Source organism: Sarcophilus harrisii, chromosome 3 (genome assembly GCF_902635505.1).
Source record: "Sarcophilus harrisii chromosome 3, mSarHar1.11, whole genome shotgun sequence".
NCBI lineage: Eukaryota > Metazoa > Chordata > Mammalia > Dasyuromorphia > Dasyuridae > Sarcophilus > Sarcophilus harrisii.
The window spans coordinates 383,066,998-383,087,566 of NC_045428.1; the positions used below are offsets into that span (position 1 = coordinate 383,066,998).

General features: G+C 32.2%; 1 protein-coding gene across 1 annotated transcript in view; it reads right to left on the reverse strand.

Moving 5' to 3' along the window:
* The window catches only part of FAM171B (family with sequence similarity 171 member B), a 102,477-nt gene that overhangs the window by 13,048 nt on the left and 68,860 nt on the right, over positions 1 to 20,569 (reverse strand). The window contains exons 2-4 of the mRNA XM_031960348.1: positions 9,521 to 9,754; positions 5,575 to 5,667; positions 2,176 to 2,334 (exon numbers count right to left, since the gene is read on the reverse strand). Of these exons, the coding sequence (XP_031816208.1) occupies positions 2,176 to 2,334; positions 5,575 to 5,667; positions 9,521 to 9,754 (486 nt within the window). The remainder of the gene's footprint in view (positions 1 to 2,175; positions 2,335 to 5,574; positions 5,668 to 9,520; positions 9,755 to 20,569) is intronic.

Here is a 20,569-nt window from a genome sequence, read left to right on the forward strand (position 1 = left end):
TGCAACCCATTTCTGTCTTTTTATCCTATGTGATTCCTGATCATGTACTTACATAAAATTTTACCAAAAGGTTGAAGGCCTTCAGGAAAGTATTTTTTTTTTTTTTTTTTTTTTTTTTTTTTTTTTTTTGCGTAATGCAAATTTACATAAAGTAAAAGTAAGAACTATCTATTCCTTTAAGACAGAAGCTGCTAACTCTTGCATAATCCTGATTATGGCTCCAAAATATTAGAATTGCTTCCGATTGCTTGTAATATTTTCTCTTTGATTTAGGAACTCTGGAATTTGGACACAATATTCCTAGAAGTTTTCATTTGGGAATCCTTTTAGGAAGTAATCAGTGGATTCCTTCAATATCTATTTTACCTTCTGGATGCAAGATATCGAGAATATTTTCTTTGATAATTTCTTGAAATATGATGTCTTTTTTTATTATGGCTTTCAGATAGTCTAATCATTTTTCCAGGAAGATATTTCATATTTTCTTCTATTTTTTTTTATTGTTTCTTGATGTCTCGTGGAATCATTCAATGTTTCCATTTACCCAATTACATTTATTTTTATTTATTTATTTATTTATTTATTTTGCTGAGACAGTTGGGGTTAAGTGACTTCCAAAGGGCAACACTGCCAGGAAGTGTTAAGTGGCTGATGCCAGATTTGAACTCTGGTCCTCCTGACTTCAGGGCTGGTGCTACACCAACTAGCTGCCCTCCAATTATAATTTTTTAAAGAATTATTTTCTTTAGTGAGCTTTTGTATCTGTTTTTCCATTCAGTCAATTCTGCTTTTTTTAGGAGTTCTTTTCTTCAGTGAATTTTTGGGCCTTTTTTTTTTTTTTAAACTATTAGGCCAATTCTGATTTTTATGGTATTATTTTATTCAGTATTCTTTTTCCCTCTTTTACAAAACTATTAATTCTCTCTTCACTATTCTCCTGTACCACTCTAATTTCTTTTCAAAATTTTTCCTCTACCAGTCTTTAACATTTTCAGGAACTCTTGTTGGGCTTGAGTTCAATTAGCATTTTTCTTTGAGGCTCTGCTTGTAGTTGTTTCCATAGTGTTGTGTTCTGAATGTGTGACTTGGTTTTCCCTGCCACTGTAGTAGCTTTCTATGGTCAAGTTCTTTATTGTTTGCTTATTTATCCTGCCTATTTCTTGATTTTTGAATTCTGTGGTTGGACTCTGTAATTACTGCTCTCCTGATCTGTATTCTGGGCCCCTACTCCCTTGTGCCCAAACACAAGTGATCTTTTGCACACCAAAATTGTAATTCAGAACTGTTTATAGGCAATAAAGTGCCAATTACCTCCAGCTCTACCTGGGGCCAGAAAAAGGTAACCTGTAATCTCTAACATCTTGCTGTCTCTGGATTGCAGATGCTGATGCTGCTGCCTTCTCCAAGGCCTGTGCTGGGATACTGCAACTGTGTCTGTTCCAGGCAGGCCTCCAACCTAGTGTCACAGACCTCCCCTGATGACATTCTTAGTTATGTTAGGCTGGAAAATCATCCTACCTCAACCTTTTGCTGTCTCTACTACTTCAAAATTTGATTTGATGTGTTATTTTCAAGTTGTTTAGAGAAGAATTTTGGGAGAGTTCAGATGGGCTGCTGCTTATACTCAGCCATTTTAGTCTCGTAAGAGTGTTTTAATATTTGGGAGGTAATATTATTCTATTCATCTGTTATCTCTCAATTGTAGTATAAAACCAACCTATATTCCTTTCCAGTCATGAATGTTTTCTAATGTTTTTATATAGAATTTCTTTGGTACAAATTGTAATTGGAAATATGTTGCAGCTTGCTTATAGCCAATAAGTATAGATTAGTATCTAAATAGTGATGTCTGAGAAGTAAAAGATGAGAATGAAAAGGAAAAAAAAGTACTTAAGGTACTCTTTGGGCATCAAAAAACACTGGAATTGAAATTCACATTAATTTCAAATGGAGTTATAGCAAGTACTATAAGAAACCAATTGTACTTTTAGATAAAAATGATGGCTGACAGAGACATCTTGATAATAGATATGGGATTCAAGAATATATGAATTGTTCAACTTCAAATGTATACCTAAGCATTTCTCTGCATTTACTTAAAAAGTGTAAGTGATGTACTTATGTCCTTATAATACATCTAAATCCAATTACAAGACTAAGAAGAACACCGAATACCTGATTTATTAAGAAGAATTCCTGTTGTGTAAAGAAAGTTGTCTACTTTCAGAAACTGTTGTAGCACTGTAAGATAGCCCGTGACATTATTAATATGATGGCTGCTGGGAAGTTTAATTAAACCCTTTGGAAACTGCACACTTGGTTGAGATTTGGCATCTGGGGAAAAAAATTTAATTTAGCAAACAATAAAATTAAGAAAATAAAGCATTGAGTTAGAAACAAATGTAGAACAATGACATAGATTAGTGTTTGTACTATGAATCACTCTTCTCCAAAATTTCTTTTCTTCTTTTCTTATTTATTATTCTTATTAATAAGAAAAAGCAATAGCAAATGCCTTCTAAAAATGGAAAAACAATCTTTCCTAATTCCTAATTCAATCCAATTATATGTATCAATGCTTTCTGTGGTAAATGAATATAACTTGTAGTTTGGGAGTAGATGAACCAAATATTAGAATTTCATCAATGTTGAGAACTCACAATGTGAAAACAAACTCTTTCCCATGTAGACTGTCAGTTGGTTTGTAGCTTACAGCCTTAGAAAATTGCCAAGAAGCATTGAGAAATGAAATGGCTTGTCTGTGGTCCCAGAACTAATATATGTTAAAGGCAGTTTTTGAATCCAGGTTATTTGACTCCTCAGGTGACTCCCTCTCTTTCATTACATATTGCCTCTGTATCTTGTACTTATGACCTATAAATGATTACCCTTTCATTGACTTTTCTCAATCTCAGGTTGCTTCACTCCAGAAGCTTTATTTTTCTTTGGAAGCAATAGGGTATATCAAAGAGAGGGCTGGTCTTGGAATTAGGGAGACCTAATTCTACATTTGACACATTAGATATGTGACCATGGCTAAGTCACTTAATTTTTCTGGGTCCTAGTTAACTGGCTAAAAATATCCATAACAAGAAAATCACTCATTTGTAGTGGTAAAGGGAAGTCCCCAGATTGTGTAATTGCTTTGATAAAACCACAGGCCCACATTCAAACAAACCCCTAAACTCACAAAAATACCCAATTATATATGTGTGTGTGTGTGTGTGTGTGTGTGTGTGTGTGTGTGTACATGATGATAGATAGATAGATTTTCTAAAACTATAAACTACAGACAAATTGACAATCTGCTTGGCAGGAGTTTTCACAATGAGTTTTCAGTGTTGATGAAATATCAACGCTTGCCCCAACCATGCCCAAACTGAAAGTTACCTTTATTTATTCTAGAAAGCACTAATATATGCACAATATATACATTGAAGGGAAGTATAAAACACATTGAAAGATAGCCTAAAGACATTTGGTCTGCTCAATGTAGTTAATCTAGCTAGAAAAAAATGTGTATTTGTATTGAAGAGTTATATATTTATCATACCTATTTTTTATCTCTGATAAAAACAATAATCAGTTTCATACTCAAAAATGACTAAGAAAGCACTTGGCTTACCTCACAAAGCAAAAACAAAGAGCTTTAAGAATCCTGCATGGAAAGCTAAATAATCAGGATAAGTAAGCATACATCTTTTAAAAGAAGATACTCTCGTATTTCTTGATAATGCCTGGCCTACATATCTTATAACAATTTCAAAATTCAATTTAGAAATACTTATTTGGAACTCAGAACAAAGTTTACACTGGAAACAGTGTAACACATGGATTTTAAGTTTATGTACTGTGGGACCATATATCCTCTCTCTTTCCAACTAAGTTTAGCAGTAGAAGAAGAGACTTTTTGTCTCCTTGCATAAGTTATAATATGGACATGGGATCCTAATGATCTATAGTCAGGAAAGAATAAAAAAAAAGAAAGAAAAGAGTTGTAGACATCACTAGCATCAACAATGAGGGTGTCCCATACTTTTAGAAAAAAATGAAGGAGACTTCCAACTAGTTCATTACGTAATCAAGAGAATCATTTGAGGGTACATGGCATTCCTAAGTAAAATATTTTAAAGACAGCATATGCCTCATTCAGTAGTAATGGGAGACAATTTACATAGGAAAAATATCCAATTTGCTATTTAAAATATGAAAAAAGTTATGAAAAATATCTAAAAGCTTCTAACTTTTATGCTAAATTCTACTGTATGGCTAACTTGCATATTTAAGTTATTCCTCTCCTTTTTTCATTAAAATAAACATTTTATTTTAATAGTATAGTATTTTCCCAATTATATGAAAAAATAGTTTTCAACTTTCATTTTTGTAAGATTCTGAATTACAAATTTTCTTCTCTCTCCTCCCATCCCCAAAACAGCAAGTAATCTGATATAGGGAATATGTGTGCATTCATTTTTAACACATCTCTATGAGACATGTAGGGAAGAAAAATCAGAATAAAAAGGAAAAAAACCAAAAGAAAGAAAAAAAGAGTGAAAATAGTATGCTTCAATCCACATTTTCCCCATAGTTCTCTCTCTGGATGAGGATGGCATTTTCCATCCAAAGTTTACTGAAACTGCCTGAGATCACTGAATTGCTGAGAAGAGCCAAGTCTATCATAGCTGATCATCACACACTTTTTCTGTTGCTGTGTACAATATTTTTCTGGTTCTGTTCACTTCACTCAACATCAGTTCATGTAAGTTTTTTTCCAGGCTTTTATGAAATCATCCTATTCATCATTATTTATAGAATAATAGTATTCTATCACATTCATATACCATAATTTCTTCAGCCATTCCCGAATTCATGGGTTTCCATTCATTTTCCAATTCCTTGCTACCACAAAAAGCAGCTACAAACATTTTTGCACATATGAATCCTTTTCTCTTTTTTATGATCTCTTGGGGACACAGACCCAGCAGGGACATTGCTAGATCAAAATCACTTTTATAGCCTTTTTAGCGTAGTTACAAATTTTCTAGAATGGCTGGATCAAGTTAACAACTCCATCAACAATACATTAGTGTCCCAGTTTTCCCAATCCCCTACAACATTTATCATTATCTTTTCCTATCATTTTAGCCAATCCAATATGTATAAGGTGGTGCCTCAGAGTTTTAATTTGTGTTTCTCTAATTAATAGTGACTTAGAGCATTTTTTAATATGACTATAGATGGCTTTAATTTCTTCATCGAAAATTGTTCATATCTTTTGACTATTTATCAACTGAGGAATATGTCATTCCTCTTAATCTTTCACCTGAACATTTGACACCTTAGGAATGGAGCCAATTTCAACTAACCACTTAATACTTATCCCACGTATCATGAAATGTACACTATCCCTGGAATATAGATTTTTAAATGAGGAAATATCTGTAAATATGTCTGATACTAATTTTATCTATTCTGTTTGCTGATTTCCTAGATCAATTAACTTAGTTTATTAATAAAGAATTTTAATTGCATAATAAGCATATTACACAATAAATTGAGGCATATTGTACTTACCAGACGATTTTCCCGTAACTAAAACAGTATCTTCAAATAGCCATATATTAGCTTGACTTTGAGGGAACAGTGAAAGTGTCACTGATGAATATACTGTGAAATGTAACAAATTTAATATATTTTATTAAGTGAGAAAGTTGCAATATATTTAGTTCTGTTCCAACAGCTCTGAAAAGTGTTGAACAGACCAAGTGTACGACAAGAAAGTCAGGCAACTGTAAAGTAAGGAAAAACAAGAATGCAAAATATGATGAATGGAGGTAAAAATGGAAGATGAAGGCAAAAAAACAAATGAAAATTAATATCATGGCAATATTTACTAAAATTTGGTAGTTTATTTTCTATGGTATATAAACTTATTCAAAAGTATTTAAGGCATATTATTTGAAATAAGATTTCCTTATGTGGAATGGATAAGGGACTAGACTTGAAACATGAAAACTGATTTCAAACCCTATATATACTTCAGACACTAAATAAATATGTAATCCTGGGCACTTCATTTATTCTCTCTACATCTCAGAATCTTTAACTGTTAAAAAAAAATGGGATTGGACTTGAAAGGTCTGGTAGGTCCAAGAAGAACAAAATTTAATTAATTTTGCATATAATAATCCTACAAATACTTGAAGGTAGCTATCTATTATGGCCCACCTAATTCTTTCCAACATATTCTTTCAATCAACTTTCCTATGGCGTTTATCATTCTGAATACCTTCCTGTTGGTGTTTTTCTTCTTTAAAATAATAATATAAAGGTTCTCCCTGGGAGCAGGTTTCCTGGGGAGATTTCCTGGAGGCAGCCTTAGTTTCAGTTAAAAGTAATAATTACTCCAAACACAGCCAGGTGATAAAAGTTCAGCTCTTTTATTGTCTCCAATATAACCCAGTTAGTTTTCTTAGAGGCCTCTCTCTCTCCTTGGTTGTAAGAGCTCATGCAACTTTGTCCCTTGCTTCTGCCTCTGCTTTCTTCAGCCTCCAGCCAGCACCTCCTTGCCTGGGGGTGGGCAACTTTCTGGAGAGCCTTTCAGACCAGCGTTGGTCTCAGAAAATGCAGGAGTCCAGCCACCACAGCTGTGTGAGAGGAAGTGAATTTGGTTGTGTCTCCGAGAGTGGGCTTCTGCTGAATTAACCAATGCTCCCTTCTTCAATCTAATTCAGCTGAACTCTCCTCTCAATGTTTTCAGCTCAACCCTCTGAGAGAGCCTCTGTCTGTTTCTTATATATGATCTCTTCTGAGAGAGAGGGATTATAGGTTTCTCCCAGAATGCTCTCTGGCCCTGAGAGCTTCAAGGGAGGTGTGAATTCGTATATCTCATACTAAACCCTGAAATCTCCCAATCGTGTGAACTCCAATGAGTACTTAAAAACTCCTTGTTTATATGAGCTCTCTAAATGTGTGAACACAAGCACTGTTTCTATCAGTTGTACTTAGTACGTTGTTTCAAGTTCTGGCCCATAACATCTCCTCGTAGGATCAGATCAATCATACTGAACCATGCTAAATTAGATAATTATTGTCTCTATCAACTCTAATGACTTAACACTTTGTAAAGATTCCAACACTCTCCTATGGATAATATCAGATTGTCAATATTTTTCTTAAAATATGGGACCTACAATACTCTATTTTTCCTAATCCACAAACCATATACCATCACTCTGGATTCTATGTTTCTATCGATACATCTTTATTAGGTGGGTGTTATTATCATATCCATTTTACAGTTTAAGAAATATAGGTTAAGCGATTTGCTTACTACACAACTAGTAGATTTTTAAGACAATTTTAATTCAGGTCTTCCTGATTCCAGGCCTGAATCTTATCCACTGTATCACTTAGCTGCCCAAGCTATCCAAGTCATAGATATGTTGAAAATATCTACAACAACAATAAAAAAGTTAGTCCTTCAAGTTGACTTCAACTTTTTCTTTGGGTTATCATTAAACTAGTTCTGAAATAATTTAGCCCACATATTTGGTTTATCCACAAGGATAGCTCAGAAAATTATGTATAACATTCTGCTGAAATCTAGATATACTATGTCTCTGGAATTCCGCTGACAAGTTTAGTATCCTTGTCAAAAATAGAAATGACATTAGTCATGACTGAAATATTCTTGATCACCTCTTTAGAACATAGATTAGGAAGTAGGAGGGAATTTAGGGGTCATCAAGTATAATCCCATTTTTTTTTTCTTCACAGATGATGAAATGGAGTCCCAGAGAGATTATATGACTTGTCCAGAGTCACAAAGTGAAAAAGTGACTGATGTGGGATTATAGGAACTCTTCCTGATTCTAAGTTCAGCACTTTATCTGCTATCCCAACATGTTGACTTTTTAGAGTTCACATAAATTATTTTTAGTCTGTAACACAAGTTTATCAGTTAGTTATATGCATCTATTTTCTAATTATTTAAATTTTCTTAATTATATCTCAACAAAACTCTGTGGTATTAATGGTCAATGTGAAGTCCTACACAGTTTTTGAATCTTAAACTTTGTCTGGTATAGTGTTTGGCCAAAGGCAGGTTTTCAAAATTGCTTTATCCTACTCAATATCTGTTTCTTGTCCTGGTTGTTGCTGAGGCAAAATACAGCTTCTTTAATCGAAGTGATTTGGCTTTTGTTTAAAAATCTTCTGAAATGAAAATGTAGTTAAAATTTAAGTTAGGTGGTATGATTTTTGTTTTAAAAGAATTTAGAAACATCAATATTTCTGGCCCTATCCACTCAGAGTACAGTCATAAGAAAGAAAGAGAGCTTTCTTAGTCTGTTAATACTTACCTCAGCAGCCAGAACTATGTCAAATTAATAAACAACTTTATTTCATTATTTTATTTTTTATTTACTATATGATTACCATGAACCAAGTATTATAAAGTACAAAAGATGATTATAGAATGTTTCTTATGTTCTTGTATGTATAAATGTACTGTTCCCTATTGTCTCTGCCATTGGAAAGTAATTTCCTTGAAAAATGTGGGGTTTTTTTTCCTCCTCTTTTTATATACCTAGTGCTTAGCAGAGTACCTGGCATACAGCAAGTGCTTTAACAAATGCTTCTTGAATTGACTTCAAGGATCTTACATTCTAGTTGGAGGGGAAAAACATAACTTTTATAAAACAATCACTGAAAATTGAAGAGTAAGTGTATGGATTTTACTTGTTATTTCACGTCTCTAATCTCTCTAATGAAAAAAAAATCAACAGATGCAATTTATCACCTTTGTAACTTGTAATCTTAGAGAGTGGCTCAGAATACTGAGTAGGTGAGTAATAATCACTATCACACAGCTGATTTCTGTTAGAGATAGAATTCAAACCTATGGTGTTTTTTTTTTTTTTGGTTGATTCTCTATTATATCACAATTACTCATAAGAAATCAAAAACAATATATAATTACACCCTACATTGTGTGGTACAGACTATAAATACTGAAGGAGTTTAGAGCAGATAGAAATAGATCAAGACACGTTAGAGCACTGAGAGAAAACTTGATAGAAAAGAGAGACATGAACAAGGCTTTAAAGAATGAGAACAAATATATATATGTAGGTTGAGAAGAACTGTCAGGTATTTGTACATTGTTTTTAAACAATTTTATCAATAACTTTTACCATACATGCCCATGAATAGAAATTAGTATTTATTGCCCCTATATGGACAATATTCTTAAATATCTACTTTCTCATAATTAGCACCTACAACTTCAAGTTTATGTGAATTTAATTGAAAAGGTTTTTAATGTCTTTTCAAAATAGCATTTAAATAAAACCACAATAGAGGGTAAAAATCCCTCTTGTTTTGCTTTAAACTAATATTCAGTCCTGAGCTATTTAGGCTAATTGTTTGGCATTATATTCAGTTGACAAGAAGAGATGGCTTTCCAAAAAAAGGGGGGAGAGGGGAAGCTAATTAATAACATTCTTAAATGACTTACTTGGCATTTTTCTGGTCTTCCAGGGTAATGGTGTTAATAAGTAACCATCTTTGTAAGCAGTGATAGTCAAGCTGACACCTAATTTATAGGGAACTTTTATTAACACTGCTCCATTGTTTCCAGTTACAGTAGAATTTGTCTTTGTGTAGTTCACATACACTTCTACAATTGCTTGGCGTAGATACTGACGACTGATGATATCATTCACATGGACTTTCAGCAAAAATAGAGATACTAAGAGGAAAAGAGAAGTTAAATGTTAATATTGAAGTTTGTTCTATACTGCAACATATGTGTTATAAAATATTATCCATAATTATTTCTTGGATTAGCACAAAAATTAATTTTTGGGATTTGAAATATTTCTTCCTGTGTCTGTTCATAACATATATTTCTTTCCATCTAACAAAAAAAAAATTTGTCTAAACTGGAGTTTCTTTTCAAAAGAGAAGAAAAAGTAATATGGAGAGAGTGATATTTTCTCTCCAAAAACATGCAATTTTACAATATTTCAATGAACTTCATAAAACTGAGCCAAGTTAATTACATTTTTTGCCAACAAGAAATAGGAGATATTTCCACAGAAACTCATTTATTTTTGTGGTCTTAAAAGTATCATTTGGTAACATTTTTCATAACATTAAAATACATTTTCTGAGTGTAAGAAATCTAAGACTGTTGGCCTATGGTATAAAGGTAAGCACTGATTAATGCCAATGAATTGTGTTAAAGTGATTTGAATATTTGGGGTGGATGAAGGTTATGGCCTTAATTCTTTTTTGAATTTTCATCAGTACAACCACTCTAGTCTACACTAACATTTTGGATAGCATTTCCTCTTATTTTCAGGCTAATAAAAAGAATCAGGGAAGGATCTTTCAAACTTGCTGGTTCACATCTTCATTGAGAGAGGAGATGATTAAATTGATGAGTTTATTTTGCCTGTTGAAATATCTGTTAGAATAACTGATGATGTGATTTATATCAATAAAGTATTTAGTGCAGCTAAATTTTAATAAATATTTGAAAACAGGGGTTTTCTTGGTCAGAGTAAACTATGAAAGATTTTATAATGTTATTAATGAAAAAAATCATTTCAAGTAGAAATTGGCTAGGGTACTCATAAATATGTCACTATGGTACGGAAGCATCTTAATCTGAGTTCTTACATTCTTAATCTGAGATTCATAAATTTTTTTTTAAAAATTGTAATTATGTTCCAATGTGACTAGTTTTCCTTGTAAGCTCACAAATTTTACCTTATGCACTTTAAAATAATATTCTGAAAAGATGTGCATAAACATTTACCAATGAGATCAACAACATACAAAAAAGATTAAGAACCCCAGGTGTTAGAGAAGGAGCACTAGACTTTGTCAGAAATCATAATAGAAGTCCCTACATAGGACAATAAAACTGGTATCAATTCAAGTAGAAATAAAACTTAATCTTCATTATTAAGACTAATCTTTATTTAGGTGTCTAAATCTATTGAGTTGCAGGTATTTTGTTTTAATACAGTTATGGACAATTTCAATAATTAATTGTGTTTTCTGGCTCAAAAGGAGCAAAATCATTCTTTTCATCATGTATCTTAGCACCAAAGCTAAATTTGCTTTTTTTAAATTAGAAAAAAAGTTTCACATTATTTAAAATATATATATTTTATGAGCCTGAAAATAGGCTTCAGGAGGAATTTGATACCTTTAATTATCAGAAAAACTATTATGTGGAAGAAGGCTAGACTTATTCTGTTTTGCCCTAGCAGAATAGAACTAGTTGACACTTGCAAAGAGGCAAATTCAGATTCATTCACAAAAAAATTTTTAAAAAAATTCCTTGAAAATAGAGTTGTCCAAAAGAGGAATGAAGTGTTTAGAGAAATAACATGTCCTCAAGCAGAAGCTGGATGATCATTTAATAGAATATGCCATAATGAGGGTTCTTTCCTACATGAATTGGTTTGCTTTTGAGATCTATTTCAACTATCAAATTTTCTGATTCTGTAAGCAATTGAGATTTTATACTGGCTGCTCATATTACAAGACTCACATTTAGCTGTCACCTTATAAATTATTTTCAGCACAAAAACTATTTGAGGCAGATGGCATAAGTACCATTATTCCAATTTGTGGAGATCAGGAAGTTAAATCTCAGAAGTTGTTATCTACACTATTAAAATGTAAAGTCCTTGTGAGTAGATACTGTTTCATTCATTATACTTAAATCCTTAGCCTAGCAAAGTAACTGACCCATAGTAGATAATAAATACTTATTGATTGATTATATACACCTCATAAATAGCAAGAAGATGAACTCAATTTCCAACTAAATTCAGGGTTTTTTCCCTTACATCATGCTGTCTTATTAATGATAATGGTATAAGTGTAAAATGACCTCTTCCCCATCCCCCTTTAAAACCATAAGATAAAGAAATTATTAACTATTTTAACCAAGGAATAACTTGCTGGTACATTTTAAGTTAATTTTACTTATTCTAACTATTTTGTGGGCATAAAATTTTTTTTCACTATAGGAGAATTGTTGTTTTTAATGAAAAAAAAAAAAACATATCTTCCTGTCCTGCAGAAGATATATCAGATATGTCAGCAAATTTGTAAGAAGAGCCCAGCTCTTATTTTTTTCATGGAGAAAAGAAAATGTTACACAAAACAATATCTCTATATGCCCATAGGAAAAAAAAACCATTATACAGTTACAGAATGTTTAATATCATGCATAAAAGCCTGCTAAGTGCTTTTATGCATGCTAAGTGGTTCATTTAACTAAGTACCAAACCCAGAGTTAAGAAGACTCCCCTTACTGAGTTCAGATCTGACTTCAGACACTGACTAATTTTGTGTGACCCTGGGCAAGAAACTAACCCTGTTTGCCTCAGTTTCCTCCTCTGTAAAATGAGCTGAAGAAATGGTAAACAATTCCAGTATCTTTGCCCAAAAAACCCCAAATAGGGTCACGAAGAGTCAGACATGATAGAAATAACTGAACAACAAAAATAAAAGCCTGTGCTTACTTTTTTTAATCAAGTAAAACAATGAATCTTAGTTACGAAGTAAATTGAGAAAAAAAAAATCTGATCACAGAGGATCCATAATCTTCATAGTCAGACCTTTACAATGAGGTTTATTATTATACTTCTGGAAGCTAACCAGATATTCTGAGCATATCAAGCACACATACTCCAAAACAAATATAAAAATTGCTGTGTAAAACTGATGCTGAGTGAAATGAGCAGGACTAGGAGATCATTATATACTTCAACAACAATACTATATGATGACCAGTTCTGATGGACCTGGCCATCCTCAGCAATGAGATCAACCAAATCATTTCCAATGGAGCAGTAATGAACTGAACCAGCTACACCCAGAGAAAGAACTCTGGGAGATGACTAAAAACCATTACATTGAATTCCCAATCCCTATATTTTTGCCCACCTGCATTTTTGATTTCCTTCACAAGCTAATTGTACAATATTTCAGAGTCTGATTCTTTCTGTACAGCAAAATAACAGTTTGGTCATGTATACTTATTGTGTATCTAATTTATATTGTAATATATTTAACATCTACTGGTCATCCTGCCATCTGGGGGATGGGGTGGGGGGTAAGAGGTGAAAAATTGGAACAAGAGGTTTGGTAATTGTTAATGCTGTAAAATTACCCATACATATAACCTGTAAATAAAAGGCTATTAAATTAAAAAAATTGCTGTGTAGAGCCAGATAAAAATGATCCTTGTCCTCCAGTTCATTATTATGGATAATCATGATAAGGTTATAATTGATTAATCTAAATAGCTCTTATATATGAAAGAGCATTACAATTTTACTAATTTGTGATGAGAAAAGACACCTATGAAAGAATTTAGAAAAGGTAAAGCCACAGAACCTTACATGCTCTCAATTCTATCTTTTCCTCAAATAATTTGATGTTTTAAAAAATTTTGTCATTCAAAAACTGCTGGGAAAATTGAAATTAGTACAGCAGAAACTAGGGATTGACCTACACTTAACACTGTACATCAAAATGGGTTCATGATCTCAGTATAAATAATGAGATTATAAATAAATTAGAAGAACATAGGATAGTTTACCTTTCAGATCTGTGGAGAATGAAGGAATTTGTGACCAAAGAAGAACTAGAGATCATTATTGATCACAAAATAGAAAATTTTGATTATATCAAGTTAAAAAGCTTTTGTACAAACAAAAATAATGAGACAAATTTAGAAGGGAAACAAGGGAAAACATTTTTACAGTTAAAGGTTCTGATAAAGGCTTCATTTCCAAAATATATAGAGAATTGACTCTAATTTATAAGAAATCAAGCCATTCTCCAATTGATAAATGGTCAAAGGATATGAACTGACAATTTTCAGATGAAGAAATGGAAACTTTTTAGCCATATGAAAAGATGCTCCAAATCATTATTGATCAGAGAATTAAGACAGCTCTGAAATACCACTACACACCTCTCAGATTGGCTAGGATGACAGGAAAAGATAATGAATGTTGGAGGGGATGTGGGAAAACTGGGACACTGATACATTGTTGGCGAAATTGTGAATGCATCCAACCATTCTGGAGAGCAATTGGAAATTATGCTCAAAAAGTTATCAAACTGTGCATATTCTTTGATCCAGCAGTGTTATTACTGGGTATATATCCAAAGAGATCTTAAAGAGGGAAAGGGATCTGTATGTGAAAAAATGTTTGTGGCAGCCCTTTTTGTAGTGGCTAGAAACTGGAAAATGAATGGATGTCCATCATTTGGAGAATGGTTGGGCAAATCGCGGTATATGAATGTTTTTTTTTTTAATTTAATAACCTTTTATTTACAGGTTATATGCATGGGTAACTTTACAGCATTAACAATTGCCAAACCTCTTGTTCCAATTTTTCACCTCTTACCCCCCCCCACCCCCTCCCGTAGATGGCAGGATGACCAGTAGATGTTAGATACATTAAAATATAAATTAGATACACAATAAGTATACATGACCAAAACGTTATTTTGCTGTACAAAAAGAATCAGACTTTGAAATATTGTACAATTAGCTTGTGAAGGAAATCAAAAATGCAGATGGGCATAAATATAGGGATTGGGAATTCAATGTAATGGTTTTTAGTCATCTCCCAGAATTCTTTCCCTGGGCATAGCTGGTTCAGTTCATTACTGCTCCATTGGAAATGATTTGGTTGATCTCGTTGCTGAGGATGGCCAGGTCCATCAGAATTGGTCATCATATAATATTGTTGTTGAAGTATATAATGATCTCCTGGTCCTGCTCATTTCACTCAGCATCAGTTCGTGTAAGTCTCTCCAGGCCTTTCTGAAATCATCCTGTTGGTCATTTCTTACAGAACAGTAATACTCCATAATATTCATATGCGGTATATGAATGTTATGGAATATTATTGTTCTGTAAGAAATGACCAGAAGGGTGATTTCAGAAAGGCATAGAAACACTTACATGAACTGATGCTGACTGAGATGAGCAGAACCAGGAGATCATTATACACTTCAACAACAATACTATATGATGATCAATTCTGATGGATGTGTCTCTCTTCAACAATGAGATGAACCAAATCAGTTTCAATTGTTCAATAATGAAGAGAACCAGCTACACCCAGTGAAAGAACTATGGGAAATGAGTGTGAACCACAGCATAGCATTTCCATTCCTTCTGGTTTTGTCCACTTCCATTTTGTCTTCCTTCTCAGGTTATTTTTACCTTACTTCTAAATCTGATTTTTCTTGTGCAGCAAGATAACCGTATAAATATGTATACATATATTGCATTTAACATATACTTTAACATATTTAACATGTATCGGTCTACCTGCCATCTAGGGGAGGGGGTGGGGGGAAAGAGGGGAAAAACTGGAACAGAAGGTTTTGCAAGGGTCAATGCTGAAAAATTACCCATGCATATGTCTTGTAAATAAAAATCTATAATAAAAAAAATAAAGAAAAAAATTTGTCATTAACTTGACATAATACAATTGGTTCATAATAAAATGACATCAAATTTATAACAATTTTAAAATGCAAATAACATTCTTTAAATCACTATTTTAGTATTTTAAAAGTCAGTTTTAAAAATAAAGGCAATATTAAGAGCTTATTCAAAACAAAACTTTTAAATAGCAACTATTTGTCCAATAAGTCATTTTAAAAGAGTACTCATAATGGAATTTTAATTTTTAATTTTAATCAACAAGGGAGAAACAATGAAAGAATATAAGCTGATGGGGCCATAAACTAAATGTATTCAAGAAAACTCATTCATTATAAGTCACATATATATTTATTATATGTCTGTTATAATTTTCCTTTCATTTTTAGGCTTAAAAATATTTTTCACTAGATATAGGAAGAAACAGATCTAAAAAATTTTAAAGAGAAAATGCAATTTTTTAAAAAGTACTATACACAATGAATTAATTTCATTGTATAATATAAGAACCAAATGGCACCACATCTAAAGTCTTAAAGGAAAAGATAAAGGAAGAAAAGAAATAGACAACAAAATTTTAATAGTAGAAAACTTCAGTGTTCCACTGTCCAATTCCACTGTTCCACTGTTCCAATTACACTTACACTTAATCTAATTAATCTAATTAACACCTACAATTAATCTAATCAAAAAATTTTAATAAGATAAGGACATGAATACAATTTAAGAAAAAATTAAATACAATAGATCTCTGGTGGTAGAATTCTATTAAAATAAAAAGGAGCATATGTATTCCTCAGCTGTACTTGGCCCCTTTACAAAAATTTACCATGAGTAGAACATAAAGACATCACAAACTAATGCAGAAAAACAAACAAACAAAAATTAAATACATACTTCATTGGCTACAACTGATAAAAAATAAATTCACAAGAAAGCTACTGAAACAAGGGTTAAAAGTTAATTGGAGACCAAATAATTTAAGGCAAAAGAATTGGTAAATCAAAGAATAAAACATAGGGAGAGCAGAATTTAATTTTTAAATTTCAATATTATTTTATTTGGCTGTGACCTAAGTTTGATATGTTTTCTCATTGATGTCATCATCTTTAATTAATTAAAATAAATTAATCTAGGAGTTGCTTTATGTATGCATGTGTGTACATATTTATGTGTATGTATATACACACACATACATAAATATATACACACACAGATAAGCCTAATTTGATTTAAAAAGAAATAAGAACAAACAAGGTTACCAATATCAAAAATGTAAAAGGAAATTTTACAAAAAAATGAAGAAATAAAATTTTTAGAAACTACTTTGCCCCTATATGCCAATAAAACCAACAAAATAAATGAATATTTATAAAAACAAAAATTGTTGATATTACCAAAACAAAATAAAAATAATTTAAAGAACACAATCTTAAGAAAATGAATTGAACAATCTGTAAATGAACTTTCAAAGAAAAAAACCCAAGGCAAAATGGCATTAAAGTAAATTATAGCAAACAATCAAAGAACAATTAATTTCAATATTACACATAGTGTTAATAAGAGAGAAAGGCATCCTATCAAATTCCTTCTATGACATAAATATGATCTTGATATGTAAATCATGGAAAAAAATTTTTCCAGGTAAAACATGACTTATCTGAAGCATTCTTGCTGGATTTAACTTTTCTTTTTTATTATCAAAGCTTTTTATTTTCAAAACATATGCATGAATAGTTTTTCAACATTGATCCTTGCAAAACTTTGTGTTCCAATTTTCCCCTCTTATCCCCATCTTCTCCCCTAGATGGCTAGTAATCCAATATATGTTAAACATGGTAAAAATATATGTTAAATATAATATATGCATACATACTTATACAATTATCTTGCTGCACAAGAAAATTCAGATCAAAAAGGAACAAAATGAGAAAGAAAATAAAATGCAAGCAAACCCCCCCCCCCCAGAAAGTATGAAAATTCTGTTGTGATTCACACTTAGTTCCCACAGTCCTCTCTCGGGGTGCAGATGGCTCTCTTTATCACAACATCATTCGAATTGGCTTGAATCATCTTGAATCATCTAATTGTTGAAAAGAGCCATGCCATGGACAATTAAAAAAAATTTAAAAAGTTATAGACAAATAACCCTAATGAGTATCAATGCAAAAAATTTAAATAAAATTAGCCAAGAGACTACAGAACTTTTCACAAAGATTATACTCTATTACTAGTCCAGTTTAACATCAATAAACAGGGCTGGCTCAATATTAGGAAAATCATCTATATAATTTATCATATTAATAATAATGATCAAAATCATGATATATCAACACATGTAGAAGAAAAACTTTGGACAAAATAAAGCACCAATTTCTCTTTTAGAAAACTCTAGAAGCAAAGCAATAATGCATTTTTTTCTTTATATGATAAGTAGTATTCATAATAATATAACAGGGGGACAGCAAGGAAATGTTATCTTATCACTATTTGGTATAGTCCTAGAAAAGTTAACTATAATTGTAAGAAAAGAAAAATAAAAAAGTAATACCTAAGCATAAACAAAGAAGAAACAAAATTTGCTTTTTATACATGATATGCTTGATACTTAAGAGAATACTAGAAGGCCAACTAAAAATTAAACAATAATTTTAGTAAAGTTATAAAGATGTAAAATAAATCCATGTAAATCATCATTTTCATAGCACAACAAAAACCAGCAGAGGCTTTAAGAAAAGAAATTTGCTTTTAAAATAACTGTAGAATATATTAAACTCTTGAGAAATTATCTTAGGAGATGAAGAAAACACAGGAACTATATGAATTTGACCACTAAAAAACAAAATTTACGATAATAAAAATAGTCCTAAAAAGTTGAAGAAATGTTTGAAGACAGGTCAAATTGATAAAATAGAAGTGAATATTTCTCAAATCATTTTTTTATTCAGTGCAATACCAATCAAGTTACCAAAAAATTACTCTGTAGAATTAGAATTACTTTGTAGAACTAGAAAAAATAACAATCCATTTAAAGAAGTAGAAGAGCAAGAATCTTAAAGAAAATAATGGGGGGGAAGTTGGAAAGTAGGAGGCCGAGAAATTTCAGATCATAGCTATAATACAAAGTAGGAAATATCAGAATGATTTAGTGCTGGTTAAAAAAAAAGGAGGCCAAACAGTGGAAGAAAGTAGATATTCAGCATATAGATTCAATCTGCCCTAGTACATTAGTGATTAATAATCTAAAGATCAAAGTTACTGATGTCACTATTAGACAAACACTGACAAAGTGATCTGGAAGAAAGATGGTTAAGATCAACATCTCACACCATTTTCTATCATAATCTCTAAATGAATTGATGATCTAGATGTAAAAATCAATTCATAAACAAATTAGAAGAACAAGAAATGAATTATGTTACACAGTTATTGTGAACACTGAGTTAACACCTTGGATACCTTAGAATCAGCCAGAGTCATGATAAGCAAAAAGTCCTTGGTCTTTATTCTTGGTCTTTAGGGGTAGAAGTGAATTGGATGGACGCAAGATCTCCACGACCTCTCCTCTTCGTCTCCCACCGAAAAAGTGACCCTAGTTAGTCTTACTCCACCCCCTAGTCCCTCCTACAATTCTCTGTATACACCAATTATTGAGCCAGCACAGAATAGTGGGAAAGGCCATTTTCCAAACATATGCTAATAGAGTATTGTCCAATTGGTAATTAGCCTTAAGTGCTCGGTTGTCCAACCTCAGTGCATCAACTCAAGAGTTTCAGACCTTAACAAGTTCTGAATTAGGGAAGAATTCATGAATAAATAAGTAACAGAGAATATCAAAGAAGATTTTAGAAGCCTATTTTGTTGCAGAAAATTAAGTTTTTTGAGACTTTCAGGGGTGGAACCAAGATGGTGAAATGAAGTCAAGAAGCTACTTGAGCTCCCCTTTTCCTCTCCAAAATCACATGATATCAAGTCTCTGAAAAGACTCTGACAGAATGAAAAAATTTTCCAGTTCAAGATATATTGAAAAAACTTCAAGAAAGGTCAGTCTCACTGGGGTGAAAAGGGGGTTCAGTTCAGCTCAGACAGATGCCGGGAAAGCCAGTAAGAGGGTCTTAATCACAGTAAATCAACAACTGAGACCCTTGATCCTGGATCAGTAGAGGAGCATATCAGTGAGGCGGCTTCCAGTTCCATTTCAGAAGGTAAACTCTGGAAAACCAGGCTGTTTTATGAAAAAATCAGGCAAAGCTATTCCCTAAAGTCCATTGGCTTAAAGCCAAGGCCCAGAGCTGCACAAGAAGCTTGGGACAATGCCCCCTTTTATTCCCAGAGCAGAGCTTGGTCATAAAAGTAAAAAAGAGGAAAGAACAAAAGAAAAGAAAATGAACAAGAAACAGAACAGAACTTTGATAACAGAAAGCTACTATGGTGATAGGGAAGACCAAAACACAAACTCAGAAGACAAAATGTCCACAAAGGAAATCTCATAGAGTGATATGAATTGGCCTCAAGCCCAAAGAAGCTTCTTGGAATTGCTCATAAAAGACTTTTAAAAAAAGACTTTAAAAGGCAAATAAGAGTGACAGAAGAAAAAAAATTCAAAAAAAAATGAGAAATGTGCAAGAGAAGGAATGTGAGTCCTTAAAAAAATACAATTGGCCAAGTTAAAAAAAAATTACTGAAGAAAACAATACCTCTAAAAGCAGAATTAACCAAATGGAAAAAGAGATACAAAAGCTAATGAAGAAAATCACACATTACAAACTAGAATGGGGCAAATAGAACCTAAGGACTCTATGAGACGTGAAGAATCAAACTAAAAAGAATGAAAAACATGGAAGAAAATGTGTAATACCTCATTAGACAAACAGCTGACCTGGAAAATAGATCCAGAGGAGACATTTTGAAAATTCTTGCTTTACTTGAAGATCATGACCAAAATAAGAGCCTAGATAGCATTTTTCAAAAGAACATCAAGGAAAACTGCCCCAATGGGGGGAATACTCATTAAAAGAATCCAAGACAAGAGAAGACAAGAAAGAATCCAAGCTGCCAGACAAA